Source organism: Rutidosis leptorrhynchoides, chromosome 5, assembly GCF_046630445.1.
Source record: "Rutidosis leptorrhynchoides isolate AG116_Rl617_1_P2 chromosome 5, CSIRO_AGI_Rlap_v1, whole genome shotgun sequence".
In the NCBI taxonomy this organism is placed as follows: domain Eukaryota; kingdom Viridiplantae; phylum Streptophyta; class Magnoliopsida; order Asterales; family Asteraceae; genus Rutidosis; species Rutidosis leptorrhynchoides.
The window spans coordinates 419,390,817-419,409,653 of NC_092337.1; the positions used below are offsets into that span (position 1 = coordinate 419,390,817).

Below are 18,837 nucleotides of genomic sequence, written 5' to 3' on the forward strand. Positions count from 1 at the left end.
CCATGCGATCGCATGGCCTTGATGTCCAAAAACCATGCGATCGCATAGGGTCTGAAATCAGGCCACATCTATATAAAGCTCGACCATTTCCACTTCTGATGCAATTCATTTACTCCGTATTTATTTTATCAATTATTATTATTATTATTATTATTATTATTATTATTATTATTATTATTATTATTATTATTATTATTATTATTATTATTAATATTAAGATTATTATTATTAATTTAATCTTATTATTAATAGTATTAGTATTATTATTTTTACGATACAAAAATAATAATATACATAAAATATTACGACGGAGTGATGTCCAAATGATTTCAAAACGAGTTTTCGAGCAAGCTAGAGCTAAGGAAATTATGGGTTATTGCTTTAGAGGTTATGGATAATATTCTTGGGTATCGTTTGCAAGTCAAACCTAGTGTTTATCATCTTCGTTGCGTCTACGTACTTTCCTGCAATATAAAATCACAATATTGATACGTAAGCATTCATATCTTATCTTTTATATATTAATTGTGTATCCATGTCTAGTGCTCGAGTATATATGTTTATGCATGCTTGTATACTAAATTTCATCGTTAAACGGTTTATAATAAATCACGAATTAAATACATATATTACTAGTAAAAGGTATATGATATACATGTTTTTGGAAAGCTGACGAAAAATCAATAACTTTTCATTTAGATATCGAATAGTTTTGATGAACGGATTAAAAGATATGATTAACTGAATTATGATTGACGTTAATTGAAATTGCTTTTGAATCTGCAATTAAGATTTAAACAACTTGTTTACAAGATTGATAAAATGGATTTTTAAATATTACCAGCAGAGTAAATGAATTCTTATATAAAGCACGTCTCGTTTTGTTGAACTATTGTCAAAATTTACTTTTTGAAACAACTTTGGATAACTTTTGTATGTCGATCTCGAGCATTAGGATTATGATACACTATGACCAGACCTAGCTTGGTAGACATTTATTGACTAACATATGCTCTCTAGGTTGAGATCTACGGTTATTTGGTATTCCGAGTTTCGATCACATTTTGGTGAACAACTTTATGTACTGCTAAGGTGAGTTTCATTGATCCCTTTTTAATTGCTTTTGCAGTATATATTTTTGGGCTGAGAATACATGCACTTTATTTTAAACGCAATGGATACAAGTACATACTAAATTCTACACCGAGTTTAAACCGAAAATACCTTAGCTTTGGTAACTAGTAACTGCCGGTTATAAGAACTGGTGGGCGCGAGTAGTAGTATATGGATCCATAGGGCTTGATATCCCCGTCCGAGCTAGAGCACTAGCCTTTTAACGGACGTATGCTATTTAAGAAGCGTACAAGTTGATTTGCGTGTATTATTAAGATGATTATACAAAGGGTATAAATTATATATACGTTAAGTTTAATTACCAGGGTGCTCAGTCTTGTAGAATATTTTGATAAACGTTTCTGGATGAAACAACTGAAATCTTGTGATCCACTTTTATATACAGATTATACGAAACACTAAAACTATGAACTCACCAACCTTTGTGTTGACACTTGTTAGCATGTTTATTCTCAGGTTTCCTAGAAGTCTTCCGATATTTTCTTATATGTTAGACAAGCTATGTGCATGGAGTCTTACATGACATACTTTTCAAGGAAACGTTGCATTCACCAAATCATCACCATGTATCTTATTTTGACTGCATTGTCAACGGAAGTATCATTGTAAACTATTATATTACGATGATTGTCTATATGTAGAAATCATCAGATGTCGAAAACCTTTGATTTAAATATGCATTTATGGTGTGCCTTTTCAAAAGAATGCAATGTTTACAAAACGTATCATATGGAGGTCAAATACCTCGTAATGAAATCGATGAATGACGTATTGTCCATATGGATTTGGAGCGATCGTCACAGTTTGTTTCTGAACTCTGAATAACATGATGCTGAATGGTTCAACATTCAGTACTGAATCATTCAGAGTTGAAACATTCTCATAACCATTAAAAACCAAATTTTTTGAACGACGGTATCGACATCGAATGCTCTCATTTGTCACCTACACATGTTTTAGGAGGAAACTCAAATCGCGACGATGTTGACAGTACCATCGAAGGTTAGAAAAACCTCCCAGATGCCATTCCAAATCGCATTGATGTTGGCAGTATAAAGATATACACAGAGTTGGAATAAATTGAGTTGCCTTTTCTTTATCATATATCTCGTACTTATATAGAAGTTGTACAACAATAGATCCTATAAAAGTGGAGACTCCTACGCTAAGTATTCACTAGCTATTGTTATCATGAGTTAGTTACAATATATATATATATATATATATATATATATATATATATATATATATATATATATATATATATATATATATATATATATACACACACATGCTATAATGAAGTTGGACACGTGGATGTACTAATATGCCCCCGCAAGATGGAGGCTCCATTGGTGACTCCAATCTTGGACCCAACTTGAGAAATGGTAGTCGAGATAGAGGTTTTGTGAGGGTGTCTGTAATTTGATCCTTGGCGTTGATATGATGAACTTAAAATGTGTGATCTTGGATTTTTTTCACGCACGAAATGATAATCGAAGGCGATATGCTTCATACGACTGTGGAATATCGGGTTGGCATAAAGATACGTTGCCCCGATGTTGTCACAAAATAGAATAGGCAAGATGGTCTGTAGAATACCAAGTTCTCCTAACATATTTTTGAGCCAAATGATCTCTGATGTTGCATTAGACACAACCTTGTATTCTGCTTTGGTGGAGGATCTGGAGACTGATTTTTGTCTTGACGATTTCCAGGATACAATGTTGGCGCCAAGATACATAGTGTAGCCTGTGGTAGAGCGTCCATTTTCCTTGATTCCACCCCAATCCAAGTCACCAAAGGCTGTGAGAGTAAGAGGCGGATTTCGGGAGAGAAAAAGACCAAAGTACACGGTACTTTTTAGATATCGAAGTAGTCTTTAAGTGCATGCCAGTGAATCTTAGATGGATTGTGCATGTATTGAGAGAGCTTGTTAGTAGAAAAAGCAACATCGGGACGAGTCATGGCCAAGTATTGTAATTGTCCAATGGTTTTGCAATAAACAGAAGCATCAATAGCCGTTGTGTTTCCATCAGATTGTGTGAGAACAATAGCTGTACACATTGGTGTTGATACCTCTTTGGCTCCATGCATGCCATAACCGAGTAGAATGTAACGTATGTGCTTGTGCTGAGATAAAAACAATCCGTTGGATGTGGAAATGACTTCAACCCCAAGAAAATGATGCAAGTCACCCAAATCTTTGAGAGAAAACATGTCATTTAGTTTCTGCACAAACACGTTAATAAACTTGTAGTCATTCCCTGTTAATATAATATCGTCAACGTATACTAGGAAGTAAAGGTGGACACCATCTTTTCGATAGATGAAAAGAGACAGGTCAGCAATAGAATTAATAAACTCAACTAATATGAGGAAGCTTTTAAGCTCCAAGTACCAAGCCCTTGGTGCTTGTTTGAGCCCGTAAAGCGCTTTGCGCAATTTTCAAACATGTATAGGATATTGTGGGTTGATAAATCCGGTTGGTTGAGCCATATAAACATCCTCGGAGAGAGAGCCATTAAGGAATGCATTGTTGATATCTAATTGACGAAGATTCCAACCACGTGATAGAGCTATAGAGTGTATGATTCGAATAGCGACCGGTTTTGTAACTGGACTAAATGTCTCATGGTAATCCATACCGGGGCATTGATGGAATCCTTTTACAACAAGTCGGGCCTTGAATTTTTGGATAGATCCGTCAGGTAGGCGTTTAATTCGAAAAACTCACTTGTTTCCAAGAAAATTTTGACCTTCGTGTGTGTAACAACCCTGCTTTTTTCGTTACTTCCGTTAACATTCCGTTAGTTTATTTAACGGCGATTACTTGACGTTTATGTGTTTATGAGTAAGAAATGCGTACTTGATCCTTAGAGGGTTACAATAATTAATATGGGTTGATATTAATTCGAATAAATATTTCAGATAAAGAAATATGATAAAAACGATACAGTTTTGATAACTGCTTTTTGAACAACCAAACGTTCAGGTTTATTTTAATAATTAAATTATTAATTATTAACTTTTCAAAAATAATTAATTTATTGGATTTTTAATAAATTAACATTTGGTTGCGTTTAACGATCGGTTTAGCGTTCCGGGCCTTCGATACGACTAAACAGCACTTAAAACGGACCACAAGTACGCGCTTTTGCAAAACGAGAGCCCGAGATACCCATAGTAGGCCCCATTCAGCCGACCCCCTCCCCCCCTTTTATTTTAGGTTGGGCCACTAGCGGTTGTTAGTCCATGAAATTACTTGATTAGGCCCTAATTTAAATTAATTAGTATGCAAATACTGTAAACCTACACACACACATACACCAGTCGACTAATTTGGCTCCCTCCCTCCCCTTGGCTACCGTCAATCACCATCACCCATACCACCATCAATTTTTAATCTTTTGCTCAAGCCTTGAACACGAAAAGTGTAATTCACATCGTCCTCTACGCGTGGGTGTGTTTAATTTCTTGATCAAAGGTATATTTACATAAACCCTAATCTTAAAAATCTGATTTTTATCAATGTTTCATAGTTATGTTGTCAATTGCTCAAGTCTATACGCGTACATGTTAATTGTTATCGTTAAATTGATCGTTTGATGCGTTAGGGTTAAGAACCGAATTTGTTATTGCATGATCAGTGATTTTAAGTTTTTAAAATGCATGGTATTATGTTATATCAGATTCCTTGCGAAAAACTATTGATTTTAGGCTTTGGATTCGCTTGATTTCATTTCCGGATGATCAAGTTATGACTAATTGAAATTAACGTTGTGTTTTTATGTGTAATCAGAAACCTGGGTTTTATAGACCACGAATTGGCATGTGAAACTTAAACCACTGAAAATATAATTTAAAAACACTCAAGTTACACTAGGATATCATGTCGTTTGCTTATGTATAACTCGAGATATGCTTTATTTAGTGTAAAAGTGGAATTATACAGCACTTGCATGAAAACAGCCTTGTATGATAAAATGTATTGACTTCTGTGTTTAAAGCTTTGCATATATGAAAATTACACAAAAATTACTTCACCTTTCATGTAGATATCATAGGCTAATTGTATCTAGATCTTCGGATAATCGAGTGCGAATGTGACTAGCTAAACTAGAATCGAATCTGCAAATTGCTCTCTGTTTTATACTCTGTGGTTTGTATTTATTGATTTAGAATGTATGCTTCTGGAAAATGAAACTTAACATAATATGTGACTTATGTTTAGTTAATATCAATCTCTGAAACCTTATGCATTGGGCACAATAGGGCCATACTTTATGTAAATTCTGATTTGAGCTGAAAAACTGAATATTCAACTTGCATGAATAAACTGTACAAATTGGTTAAACAAAAAGTGCAAGATTTTTTATAAGTGTTAGTTTGACTTGTCCTTGAACTATGACCACTGGTCTTGTATCAATTTCATGTCCCTAGCTCCGGTTATAGCCAAAACGAAATCAGTGCGCGGTCAGAAACTGACTTGGCAAACTACAAATGTACCCCTTTTGGTTCCTGACTTTTATTTATCGTATGGGACCCTGGACGGACTTTTTAGAATGGATTTTTAGTAGACTTATGATCTGGAGTTTTCCATGTTTACTTGAAGTTTGTACTATGAGATAATGTGCTACGTATGCTATGTGTTCATGACCTTTGTGCACAACGATAAACTGAAATTGTGAAAGTGACCATTTATGACCTAAAACGTGTTGTTTGACTTAGGTTTGACATGTTGACCAATATTTGACATGAACCTACTGATGTTGACTTTATTTGACCACATTGATTAAGTTTGACTTTCGGTTTGACTTCAGTTGACTTTGTTTGACTTGCATGATATAGTTGACTTTTACTTTGAAATGCGTCGAGTCGAGCAAAGAGACAACTTATACTATGAAACCACACTTATTTAAGATACATATATTGACCAACCTAAATACGTATACTTAGGTTGCATTACTCAGCTATAATCCGTACAAGTTTTGTCTTTCAATTCGAGCTTTATTCAAAGGTGAGTCTACAGTCTCACTTTTTACATGTTTTTAGGGATGAGAATACACGCTGTCATACTTACATTATCAAATGCTTTTGTATTGACACGAATGCTATATATGCATATTGAGTTTGTTCACAAAGCCTCTAGCTTGAATACTTTTAATACCATTGGTGTAAGCACAATTTAGATGGACGGATCCGTTAGGTTGACAACCTCACCCTACAATATTAACTGTGGTGCATTTACTTTGAACATTAGATACGCTCGAACAAGTGTATAACATTTTACGAGGTAAGGGCGGGTATAGTGGTTTCTATACTCGGGTCATTGCTAGTATTCATGTGCTCAGATTATGCAAACGTTTTGCAACTTGGGGTTGTACTTGTAAAATCTCGTGGTCAAGGAAACTAAACTATTTTTCTGTTAACTGTTTTTCAGATACTGTTACATAACTTTAAACCTGTAGATTCACTAACATTATTTGTTGACCTGTTTTTGCGTGTTTCTATTCTCGGGTCCTTAAGAGGTAGACTTCCGCTGTGTTTGCTGCATGTATGGCCGTGGAGTCAGCATAACTGTTTAAATACTGTTGGCTTGTGGTTATGATCATAATAGTGTTTCTATTTTGGGATTATTAACTTATGTTTTTGAATGTCAACTTTTAATAAAATTAAATGCGATTGCTTTAAACGTCTCATATAGAGGGCGTAACTGTTAACTGTGAGACCTGGATTAACACGCCGTCAGATGAAAATTTGGCTGGGTGTTAAAGTGTGGAACCAAATCCCATGTTCTGTTGTTAAGAAGAACATTGAATTCGGTAGACACTGTTTCTCACCAATATTTATGTTTAACGATTGAGTGACATATGTGGGCTCAATAGCATCCAGTAAGGGGTGAGCAGTGACATGGTTGACATACATCGGGTTTAAAATATTTAGGGTTAGATTTTTTATCACGGCTGGGATGTGCTGGAGATGATGAGGGTTCTTGTGGTGAGGGTGCTTGCGGTGAGGGTGCTTGCGATGAGGGTGTTGGCATTGGGGATGGTGGAGAAGGCTGGGTTGGTGTTGATTGTTGCTTGTGGGGTAAGTTGGGTGTCGATGTGGGCGGGTCATTGGTGATAGATGATGCAGAAAGTGTAGGTTGTATAGGGTTTATAATGATTGAAGGAGGTGTGGATGTATAATCATTGTTATCGTCTTAAGGTTGCTGAGCAAGTGTAACAGTGGATACCGACTGACCAACCTACCTTTTGACTTAGGGAAACTCTTGCTCACAGAATCTTACATGGCGCGAGATGTATATTTTATGTGTGAGTGGATCATAACATTTGTACGCTACTTAAGACGGTGTGTATCCCAAAAAGATGCATGCAATTAACAGAGGTTGTAAATTAGATGTTGTATAAGGTTGTAACCATGGAAAACATAGACAACCAAATACTTTTAATCGTAATTCGGCTTTGTTTAAACAATACCTCAAGTGGAGTTTTATTTTAAAGTGTCAGTGTCGGCAAGCGATTAATCAAGTAAGATGCAGTTTGAATTGCATATGACCAAAATGAAATTGGAAGATTTGCTTGTTGTAGGAGCGCTCGGGCAGTGGCCATGATGTTTCGATGTCGTCTTTCAGCGACACTATTATACTTAGGTGTGTGAGGCGGTGTGGTGTAGTGAGGAATACCATGTTCACTAAGAAACGGAGCAAGTGTCAAGTATTCTCCGCCATTATCTGAAAAGAAAGCAGTGAGTTTTTGTTGAAAAGTAGTTTCCACCAAAATTTTAAACTGTGAAAATATGTGTGATACATCTAACTTATTGCATAGGGGATAAATCCATATATATTTGGAGTAGAGGTCTATGAAAGTAAGATAATACTGAAACTTATCATGAGATAATTCAGTAGGTCCCCATACATCTGAATAAATAATTTGTAATGGTCTCGTGCTAACAATCTGTAGTGACCCGAACTTTTCCATGTTTATATATATTAATTGAGATTGATATTTACATGATTAAATGTTTCCAACATGTTAAGCAATCAAACTTGTTAAGACTTGATTAATTGAAATATGTTTCATATAGACAATTGACCACCAAAGTTGACCGGTGATTCACGAACGTTAAAACTTGTAAAAACTATATGATGACATATATATGGATATATATGTAGTTAACATGATACTATGATAAGTAAACATATCATTAAGTATATTAACAATGAACTACATATGTAAAAACAAGACTACTAACTTAATGATTTTTAAACGAGACATATATGTAACGATTATCGTTGTAAAGACATTTAATGTATATATATCATATTAAGAGATATTCATACATGATAATATCATGATAATATAATAATTTAAAATCTCATTTGATATTATAAACATTGGGTTAACAACATTTAACAAGATCGTTAACCTAAAGGTTTCAAAACAACACTTACATGTAACGACTAACGATGACTTAACGACTCAGTTAAAATGTATATACATGTAGTGTTTTAATATGTATTTATACACTTTTTAAAGACTTCAATACACTTATCAAAATACTTCTACTTAACAAAAATGCTTACAATTACATCCTCGTTCAGTTTCATCAACAATTCTACTCGTATGCACCCGTATTCGTACTCGTACAATACACCGCTTTTAGATGTATGTACTATTGGTATATACACTCCAATGATCAACTCTTAGCAGCCCATGTGAATCACCTAACACATGTGGGAACCATCATTTGGCAACTAGCATGAAATATCTCATAAAATTACAAAAATATGAGTAATCATTCATGACTTATTTACATGAAAACAAAATTACATATCCTTTATATCTAATCCATACACCAACGACCAAAAACACCTACAAACACTTTCATTCTTCAATTTTCTTCATCTAATTTATCTCTCTCTCAAGTTCTATCTTCATACATTCTACAAGTTCTAGTTACATAAAATCAAGAATACTTTCAAGTTTGCTAGCTCACTTCCAATCTTGTAAGGTGATCATCCAACCTCAAGAAATCTTTGTTTATTACAGTAGGTTATCATTCTAATACAATGTAATAATCATATTCAAACTTTGGTTCAATTTCTATAACTATAACAATCTTATTTCAAGTGATGATCTTACTTGAACTTGTTTTCGTGTCATGATTCTGCTTCAAGAACTTCGAGCCATCCAAGGATCCGTTGAAGCTAGATCCATTTTTCTATTTTCCAGTAGGTTTATCCAAGGAACTTAAGGTAGTAATGATGTTCATAACATCATTCGATTCATACATATAAAGCTATCTTATTCGAAGGTTTAAACTTGTAATCACTAGAACATAGTTTAGTTAATTCTAAACTTGTTCGCAAACAAAAGTTAATCCTTCTAACTTGACTTTTAAAATCAACTAAACACATGTTCTATATCTATATGATATGCTAACTTAATGATTTAAAACCTGGAGACACGAAAAACACCGTAAAACCGGATTTACGCCGTCGTAGTAACACCGCGGGCTGTTTTGGGTTAGTTAATTAAAAACTATGATAAACTTTTATTTAGAAGTTGTTATTCTGAGAAAATGATTTTTATTATGAACATGAAACTATATCCAAAAAATATGGTTAAACTCAAAGTGGAAGTATGTTTTCTAAAATGGTCATCTAGACGTCGTTCTTTCGACTGAAATGACTACCTTTACAAAAACGACTTGTAACTTATTTTTCCGACTATAAACCTATACTTTTTCTGTTTAGATTCATAAAATAGAGTTCAATATGAAACCATAGCAATTTGATTCACTCAAGACGGATTTAAAATGAAGAAGTTATGGGTAAAACAAGATTGGATAATTTTTCTCATTTTAGCTACGTGAAAATTGGTAACAAATCTATTCCAACCATAACTTAATCAACTTGTATTGTATATTATATAATCTTGAGATACCATAGACACGTATACAATGTTTCGACCTATCATGTCGACACATCTATATATATTTCTAAACAACCATAGACACTCTATATGTGAATGTTGGAGTTAGCTATACAGGGTTGAGGTTGATTCCAAAATATATATAGTTTGAGTTGTGATCAATACTGAGATACGTATATACTGGGTCGTGGATTGATTCAAGATAATATTTATCGATTTATTTCTGTACATCAAACTGTGGACAACTAGTTGTAGGTTACTAACGAGGACAGCTGACTTAATAAACTTAAAACATAAAAATATATTAAAAGTATTGTAAATATATTTTGAACATACTTTGATATATATGTATATATTGTTATAGGTTCGTGAATCAACCAGTGGCCAAGTCTTACTTCCCGACGAAGTAAAAATCTGTGAAAGTGAGTTATAGTCCCACTTTTAAAATCTAATATTTTTGGGATGAGAATACATGCAGGTTTTATAAATGATTTACAAAATAGACAAAAGTATGTGAAACTACATTCTATGGTTGAATTATCGAAATCGAATATGCCCCTTTTTATTAAGTCTGGTAATCTAAGAATTAGGGAACAGACACCCTAATTGACGCGAATCCTAAAGATAGATCTATTGGGCCTAACAAACCCCATCCAAAGTACCGGATGCTTTAGTACTTCGAAATTTATATCATATCCGAAGGGTGTCCCGGAATGATGGGGATATTCTTATATATGCATCTTGTTAATGTCGGTTACCAGGTGTTCACCATATGAATGATTTTTATCTCTATGTATGGGATGTGTATTGAAATATGAAATCTTGTGGTCTATTATTATGATTTGATATATATAGGTTAAACCTATAACTCACCAACATTTTTGTTGACGTTTTAAGCATGTTTATTCTCAGGTGATTATTAAGAGCTTCCGCTGTCACATACTTAGATAAGGACGAGATTTGGAGTCCATGCATGTATGATATTGTGTAAAAACTGCATTCAAGAAACTTATTTTGTTGTAACATATTTGTATTGTAAACCATTATGTAATGGTCGTGTGTAAACAGGATATTTTAGATTATCATTATTTGATAATCTACGTAAAGCTTTTTAAACCTTTATTGATGAAATAAAGGTTATGGTTTGTTTTAAAATGAATGCAGTCTTTGAAAAACGTCTCATATAGAGGTCAAAACCTCGCAACGAAATCAATTAATATGGAACGTTTTTAATCAATAAGAACGGGAAATTTCAGTTGGTATCCGAGCATTGGTCTTAGAGAACCAGAATTTTGCATTATTGTGTCTTATCGAGTTTGTTAGGATGCATTAGTGAGTCTGGACTTCGACCGTGTTTACTTGAAAAATGATTGCTTAACAAATTTTGTTGGAAACTATATATTTTTAACATGTGAATATTATGTGATATATTAATCTCTTAACGCGTTTGATATTATGTGATAGATGTCTACCTCTAGAACAAGTCCCATTGACTCACCTAATAATAATGAAGAGTTAAATGTAAATTGGAATGATTCGTGGACTGATTCACAAGTTCCCGAAGAGGAACCGGAAGAAGAGTCGGAACCGGAAGAAGAATCAGAACCGAAGAGGAGGAACCGAAGGAGGAAATAGAACCGGTGGGGGAAATAATAAAACGGTTAAGTAAAATAAAATCCTCAACCAACCGACCAAGGTTAATTATGGTCAATGGTGTTTCCGCCAAGGAAGTAAAATATTGGGAGGATTACCAATTCTCCGATGAATCGGATTCAGACGAGAATTCCGATGATGTTATAGAAATTACCCCAACTGAATTTAAAAAGGCAAAATAAAATAATAAGGGAAAGGGCATAAAAATAGAGAAATCTAATTCCAATCCCGATGAACTTTATATGTATCGTCAACCCCCGAAGCCCTTAAGTTGTAACAATGACCCGGGAACCTCTAAACCACCAGGTTTTTCTAAACCAATGTGGAAAACGACGGCTCGTATTAGGGGAACATCATATATCCCTAGAAACTTGGCAAAACGAACCAAAACCGAAGAAGAAGAAACGAGCGAGTCGAAATAAGATAGTTGTATTCGTGTGGTGTAATATATGTAATATAGTGTGCTTATGCTTTATGATATATGTAAAAATTGCTTGTATTAATAAGTAATTTTTTTTATGAATCTAACTCTTATCTAATTTACAGTTTAAAAACACAAAATGGATAGACAACCCAATATTTTAAGAGACCTACCCGGAGACATGATTGATGAAATCTTGTCTAGAGTCGGTCAGAATTCCTCGGCACAACTATTTAAGGCGAAATCAGTTTGTAAGACATTCGAAGAACGTTCCAAGAATGTCTTGGTTTATAAGAGGCTTTCGTTTGAAAGATGGGGGATATCACATTGGGAAACCCATAAGTTACGATGTGTTTACTTTGACGCATATATTGCGGGGAACCCAAATGCTATTTTACGCAACGGGTTAAGAAATTATTTTGACTCAATGTATCCGAATATAGGACTTCATGATTTAGAAAAAGCGGCTAACATGCAACATAAAGAAGCATGCTATGCTTACGGGTTAGTAATGTTCGCTTCTCACCAAAGTGAGAACAAGAACATCGGGCTACAACTATTAAACAAAACGTTCCCACAAATGACGGAGTCGGTAATTGGGGTAAGAAATGAGGTTTTTAGGTTATTACGGGACTGTTGGATATTACGTAACCCTCGTCCTTTTGACGACGTTACAACACGCTGTCTTATCAACGGCCATAACGGTTATGTTCCACAAGACCAAGGATGGGAAGTAATCCTAGTAAAACCAGAATGCATGACTTGTTTCTGGACGTATGAATTACGTGTCTTTATTGCCTTTGCTGAACGACTTGTGTACTAGCTAGAATTATCTTCACAACCATCTTGTATCAAATTTATTGTGTGCTATATTTCATGCTATATGTAAAATAAGCGGTATTGTAAGTTTGTAAAATATTGTGTAAAAGTTTGAACGCGAAATATTATTATAATCAGTTTTTCATATAGAATTGTAGTAGTTGAATTGTATATTAGCTACTAGGTATGAACTTAACGGGTAGGTACTACCCGAATTTAAACTTATAAAACGCTAATATGAAGAAAAAGCTTTTATAAATGAGTTCATATTATGCTACGAAATACTATTAACTACTCTTAATATTCTGTATGATTAACTTGTTCCATTTGACTATTTTGAAGGAAATGGCACCGACTACTCAACACACCGTGATTATGAATGAAGAGGAATTCCGTACTTTTCTAGCTTCAAACATAGCCGCAGTACAGGCTGCGCTACATACCAACAATAACCTTGGATCTAACAGTACAGGAAATCGTGTAGGATGCACCTACAAAGAATTCACTGCCTGCAAACCTTTGGAATTTGATGGAACCGAAGGACCGATCGGATTGAAACGGTGGACCGAGAAGGTCGAATCGGTGTTTGCCATAAGTAAGTGTACTGAAGAGGACAAATGGAAGTACGCTACGCATACCTTCACAGGTTCTGCGTTAACATGGTGGAATACCTATCTAGAGCAAGTGGGACAAGACGATGCGTACGCACTACCGTGGTCAGCATTCAAGCACTTGATGAACGAGAAGTACCGTCCCAGAACCGAGGTCAATAAGCTCAAGACAGAACTTAGAGGGTTATGAACCCAAGGATTTGATATTACCACGTACGAAAGACGATTCACAGAATTGTGCCTATTGTGTCCGGGAGCATTCGAAGATGAGGAAGAGAAGATCGACGCGTTTGTGAAAGGATTACCGGAAAGAATCCAAGAAGATATAAGTTCACACGAGCCCGCCTCCATACAACAGGCATGTAGAATGGCTCACAAACTAGTGAACCAGATTGAAGAAAGAATTAAAGAACAGACTGCTGAAGAGGCCAATGTGAAGCAAGTCAAAAGAAAGTGGGAGGAAAACGGTGATAAGAATCACCAATACAACAACAACAGCAATTACAACAATAATCGCAACAATTATCCCAACAATCGCAACATCAATCGCAACTACAACAAACGGCCCAACAACAACAACAACAACAACAACAATAGCAACTACAACAATCATGCCAACAACAATAATAACCGCAACAACAACAACAATCAGAAGCAGCTATGCCAAAGGTGTGAAAAGTATCACTCGGGGTTCTGCACCAAATTTTGCAACAAGTGTAAAAGAAATGGTCATAGCGCGGCCAAGTGTGAGGTCTACGGACCAGGGGTTAATAGAACGAAAGGAACAAATGGTGTCGAAATGAGTAATGGCGGAGCAAGTAGTGTCGGAGCCACATTATTATGCCAATGTAGTTTGTTATAAATGTGGAAAACCGGGCCACATTATTAGAAATTGCCCGAACCAGGAGAACACGAATGGACAAGGCCGCGGAAGAGTTTTCAATATTAATGCGGTAGAGGCACAGGAAGACCCGGAGCTTGTTACGGGTACGTTTCTTATTGATAATAAATCTGCTTACATTTTATTTGATTCGGGTGCGGATAGAAGCTATATGAGTAGAGATTTTTGTGCTAAATTAAGTTGTCCATTGACGCCTTTGGATAGTAAATTTTTACTCGAATTAGCAAATGGTAAATTAATTTCAGCAGATAATATATGTCGGAATCGAGAAATTAAACTGGTTAGCGAAACATTTAAGATTGATTTGATACCAGTAGAGTTAGGGAGTTTTGATGTGATAATCGGTATGGACTGGTTGAAAGAAGTGAAAGCAGAGATCGTTTGTTACAAAAATGCAATTCGCATTATACGAGAAAAAGGAAAACCCTTAATGGTGTACGGAGAAAAGGGCAACACGAAGCTACATCTTATTAGTAATTTGAAGGCACAAAAACTAATAAGAAAAGGTTGCTATGCTGTTCTAGCACACGTCGAGAAAGTACAAACTGAAGAAAAGAGCATCAATGATGTTCCCGTCACAAAAGAATTTCCCGATGTATTTCCGAAAGAATTACCGAGATTACCCCCACATCGATCCGTTGAATTTCAAATAGATCTTGTACCAGGAGCTGCACCAATAGCTCGTGCTCTTTACAGACTCGCACCCAGCGAGATGAAAGAACCGCAAAGCCAATTACAAGAACTTTTAGAGCGTGGTTTCATTCGACCAAGCACATCACCGTGGGGAGCTCCTGTTTTGTTTGTCAAGAAGAAAGATGATACATTCAGGTTGTGTATCGACTACCGAGAGTTGAACAAACTTACCATCAAGAACCGCTACCCACTACCGAGAATCGACGACTTATTTGATCAACTACAAGGCTCGTCTGTTTATTCAAAGATTGACTTACGTTCCGGGTATCATCAAATGCGGGTGAAAGAAGATGATATTCCAAAGACTGCTTTCAGAACACGTTACGGTCATTACGAGTTTATGGTCATGCTGTTTGGTTTAACTAATGCACCAGCTGTGTTCATGGACCTTATGAACCGAGTGTGTGGACCATACCTCGACAAGTTTGTCATTGTTTTCATTGATGACATACTTATTTACTCAAAGAATGACCAAGAACACGGTGAACATTTGAGAAAGGTGTTAGAAGTATTGAGGAAGGAAGAATTGTACGCTAAGTTTTCAAAGTGTGCATTTTGGTTGGAAGAAGTTCAATTCCTCGGTCACATAGTGAACAAAGAAGGTATTAAGGTGGATCCGGCAAAGATAGAAACTGTTGAAAAGTGGGAAACCCCGAAAACTCCGAAACACATACGCCAGTTTTTAGGACTAGCTGGTTACTACAGAAGGTTCATCCAAGACTTTTCCAGAATAGCAAAACCCTTGACTGCATTAACGCATAAAGGGAAGAAATTTGAATGGAATGATGAACAAGAGAAAGCGTTTCAGTTATTGAAGAAAAAGCTAACTACGGCACCTATATTGTCATTGCCTGAAGGGAATGATGATTTTGTGATTTATTGTGACGCATCAAAGCAAGGTCTTGGTTGTGTATTAATGCAACGAACGAAGGTGATTGCTTATGCGTCTAGACAATTGAAGATTCACGAACAAAATTATACGACGCATGATTTGGAATTAGGCGCGGTTGTTTTTGCATTAAAGACTTGGAGGCACTACTTATATGGGGTCAAAAGTATTATATATACCGACCACAAAAGTCTTCAACACATATTTAATCAGAAACAACTGAATATGAGGCAGCGTAGGTGGATTGAATTATTGAATGATTAAGACTTTGAGATTCGTTACCACCCGGGGAAGGCAAATGTGGTAGCCGATGCCTTGAGCAGGAAGGACAGAGAACCCATTCGAGTAAAATCTATGAATATAATGATTCATAATAACCTTACTACTCAAATAAAGGAGGTGCAACAAGGAGTTTTAAAAGATGGAAATTTAAAGGATGAAATACCCAAAGGATCGGAGAAGCATCTTAATATTCGGGAAGACGGAACCCGGTATAGGGCTGAAAGGATTTGGGTACCAAAATTTGGAGATATGAGAGAAATGGTACTTAGAGAAGCTCATAAAACCAGATACTCAATACATCATGGAACGGGGAAGATGTACAAGGATCTCAAGAAACATTTTTGGTGGCCGGGTATGAAAGCCGATGTTGCTAAATACGTAGGAGAATGTTTGACGTGTTCTAAGGTCAAAGCTGAGCATCAGAAACCATCTGGTCTACTTCAACAACCCGAAATCCCAGAATGGAAATGGAAAAACATTACCATGGATTTCATCACTAAATTGCCAAGGACTGCAAGTGGTTTTGATACTATTTGGGTAATAGTTGATCGTCTCACCAAATCAGCACACTTCCTGCCAATAAGAGAAGATGACAAGATGGAGAAATTAGCACGACTGTATTTGAAGGAAGTCGTCTCCAGACATGGAATACCAATCTCTATTATCTCTGATAGGGATGGTAGATTTATTTCAAGATTCTGGCAGACATTACAGCAAGCATTAGGAACTCATCTAGACATGAGTACTGCCTATCATCCACAAACTGATGGGCAGAGCGAAAGGATGATACAAATGCTTGAAGACATGCTACGAGCATGTGTTATTGATTTCGAAAACAGTTGGGATCGACATCTACCGTTAGCAGAATTTTCCTACAACAACAGCTACCATTCAAGCATTGAGATGGCGCCGTTTGAAGCACTTTATGGTAGAAAGTGCAGGTCTCCGATTTGTTGGAGTGAAGTGGGGGATAGACAGATTACGGGTCCGGAGATTATACAAGAAACTACCGAGAAGATCATCCAAATTCAACAACGGTTGTAAACCGCCCAAAGTCGACAAAAGAGCTACGCTGACATTAAAAGAAAAGATATAGAATTTGAAATTGGAGAGATGGTCATGCTTAAAGTTGCACCTTGGAAAGGCGTTATTCGATTTGGTAAACGAGGGAAATTAAATCCAAGGTATATTGGACCATTCAAGATTATTGATCGTGTCGGACCAGTAGCTTACCGACTTGAGTTACCTCAACAACTCGTGGCTGTACATAACACTTTCCACGTCTCGAATTTGAAGAAATGTTTTGCTAAAGAAGATCTCACTATTCCATTAGATGAAATCCAAATCAACGAAAAACTTCAATTCATCGAAGAACCCGTCGAAATAATGGATCGTGAGGTTAAAAGACTTAAGCAAAACAAGATACCAATTGTTAAGGTTCGATGGAATGCTCGTAGAGGACCCGAGTTCACCTGGGAGCTTGAAGATCAGATGAAGAAGAAATACCCGCATCTATTTCCAGAAGATTCGTCAACACCTTCAACAGCTTAAAATTACGGGACGAAATTTATTTAATGGGTAGGTACTGTAGTGACCCGAACTTTTTCATGTTTATATATATTAATTGAGATTGATATTTACATGATTAAATGTTTCCAATATGTTAAGCAATCAAACTTGTTAAGACTTGATTAATTGAAATATGTTTCATATAGACAATTGACCACCCAAGTTGACCGGTGATTCACGAACGTTAAAACTTGTAAAAACTATATGATGACATATATATGGATATATATATAGTTAACATGATACTATGATAAGTAAACATATCATTAAGTATATTAACAATGAACTACATATGTAAAAATAAGACTACTAACTTAATAATTTTTAAACGAGACATATATGTAACGATTATCGTTGTAAAGACATTTAATGTATGTATATCATATTAAAAGATATTCATACATGATAATATCATGATAATATAATAATTTAAAATCTCATTTGATATTATAAACATTGGGTTAACAACATTTAACAAGATCGTTAACCTAAAGGTTTCAAAACAACACTTACATGTAATGACTAACGATGACTTAACGACTCAGTTAAAGTGTATATACATGTAGTGTTTTAATATGTATTTATACACTTTTGAAAGACTTCAATACACTTATCAAAATACTTCTACTTAACAAAAATGCTTACAATTACATCCTCGTTCAGTTTCATCAACAATTCTACTCGTATGCACCCGTATTCGTACTCGTACAATACACAGCTTTTAGATATATGTACTATTGGTATATACACTCCAATTATCAGCTCTTAGCAGCCCATGTGAGTCACCTAACACATGTGGGAACCATCATTTGGCAACTAGCATGAAATATCTCATAAAATTACAAAAATATGAGTAATCATTCATGACTTATTTACATGAAAACAAAATTACATATCCTTTATATCTAATCCATACACCAACG

The 18,837-nt window shown here is 35.4% G+C and overlaps 1 protein-coding gene across 1 annotated transcript; it reads right to left on the reverse strand.

Moving 5' to 3' along the window:
• Positions 1-2,997: 2,997 nt before the first annotated feature.
• LOC139849993 (uncharacterized mitochondrial protein AtMg00810-like) lies at positions 2,998-3,659 on the reverse strand. Its single transcript, XM_071839596.1, has 2 exons — positions 3,536-3,659; positions 2,998-3,401 (listed from the first exon to the last, which is right to left on the reverse strand). The coding sequence occupies exons 1-2, from the start codon at positions 3,657-3,659 to the stop codon at positions 2,998-3,000; spliced, it is 528 nt and encodes a 175-aa protein (XP_071695697.1).
• Between the last annotated feature and the right edge of the window lie 15,178 nt (positions 3,660-18,837).

Bases quoted from the DNA above. Each gene is read 5' to 3' on its own strand.
- LOC139849993 (XM_071839596.1), bottom strand. From the start codon at position 3,659: ATGGCTCTCTCTCCGAGGATGTTTATATGGCTCAACCAACCGGATTTA. The intron at 3,402-3,535 runs GTACTTGGAGCT...TTATATTAACAG, and splicing joins AAACAAGCACCAAGGGCTTG to GGAATGACTACAAGTTTATT.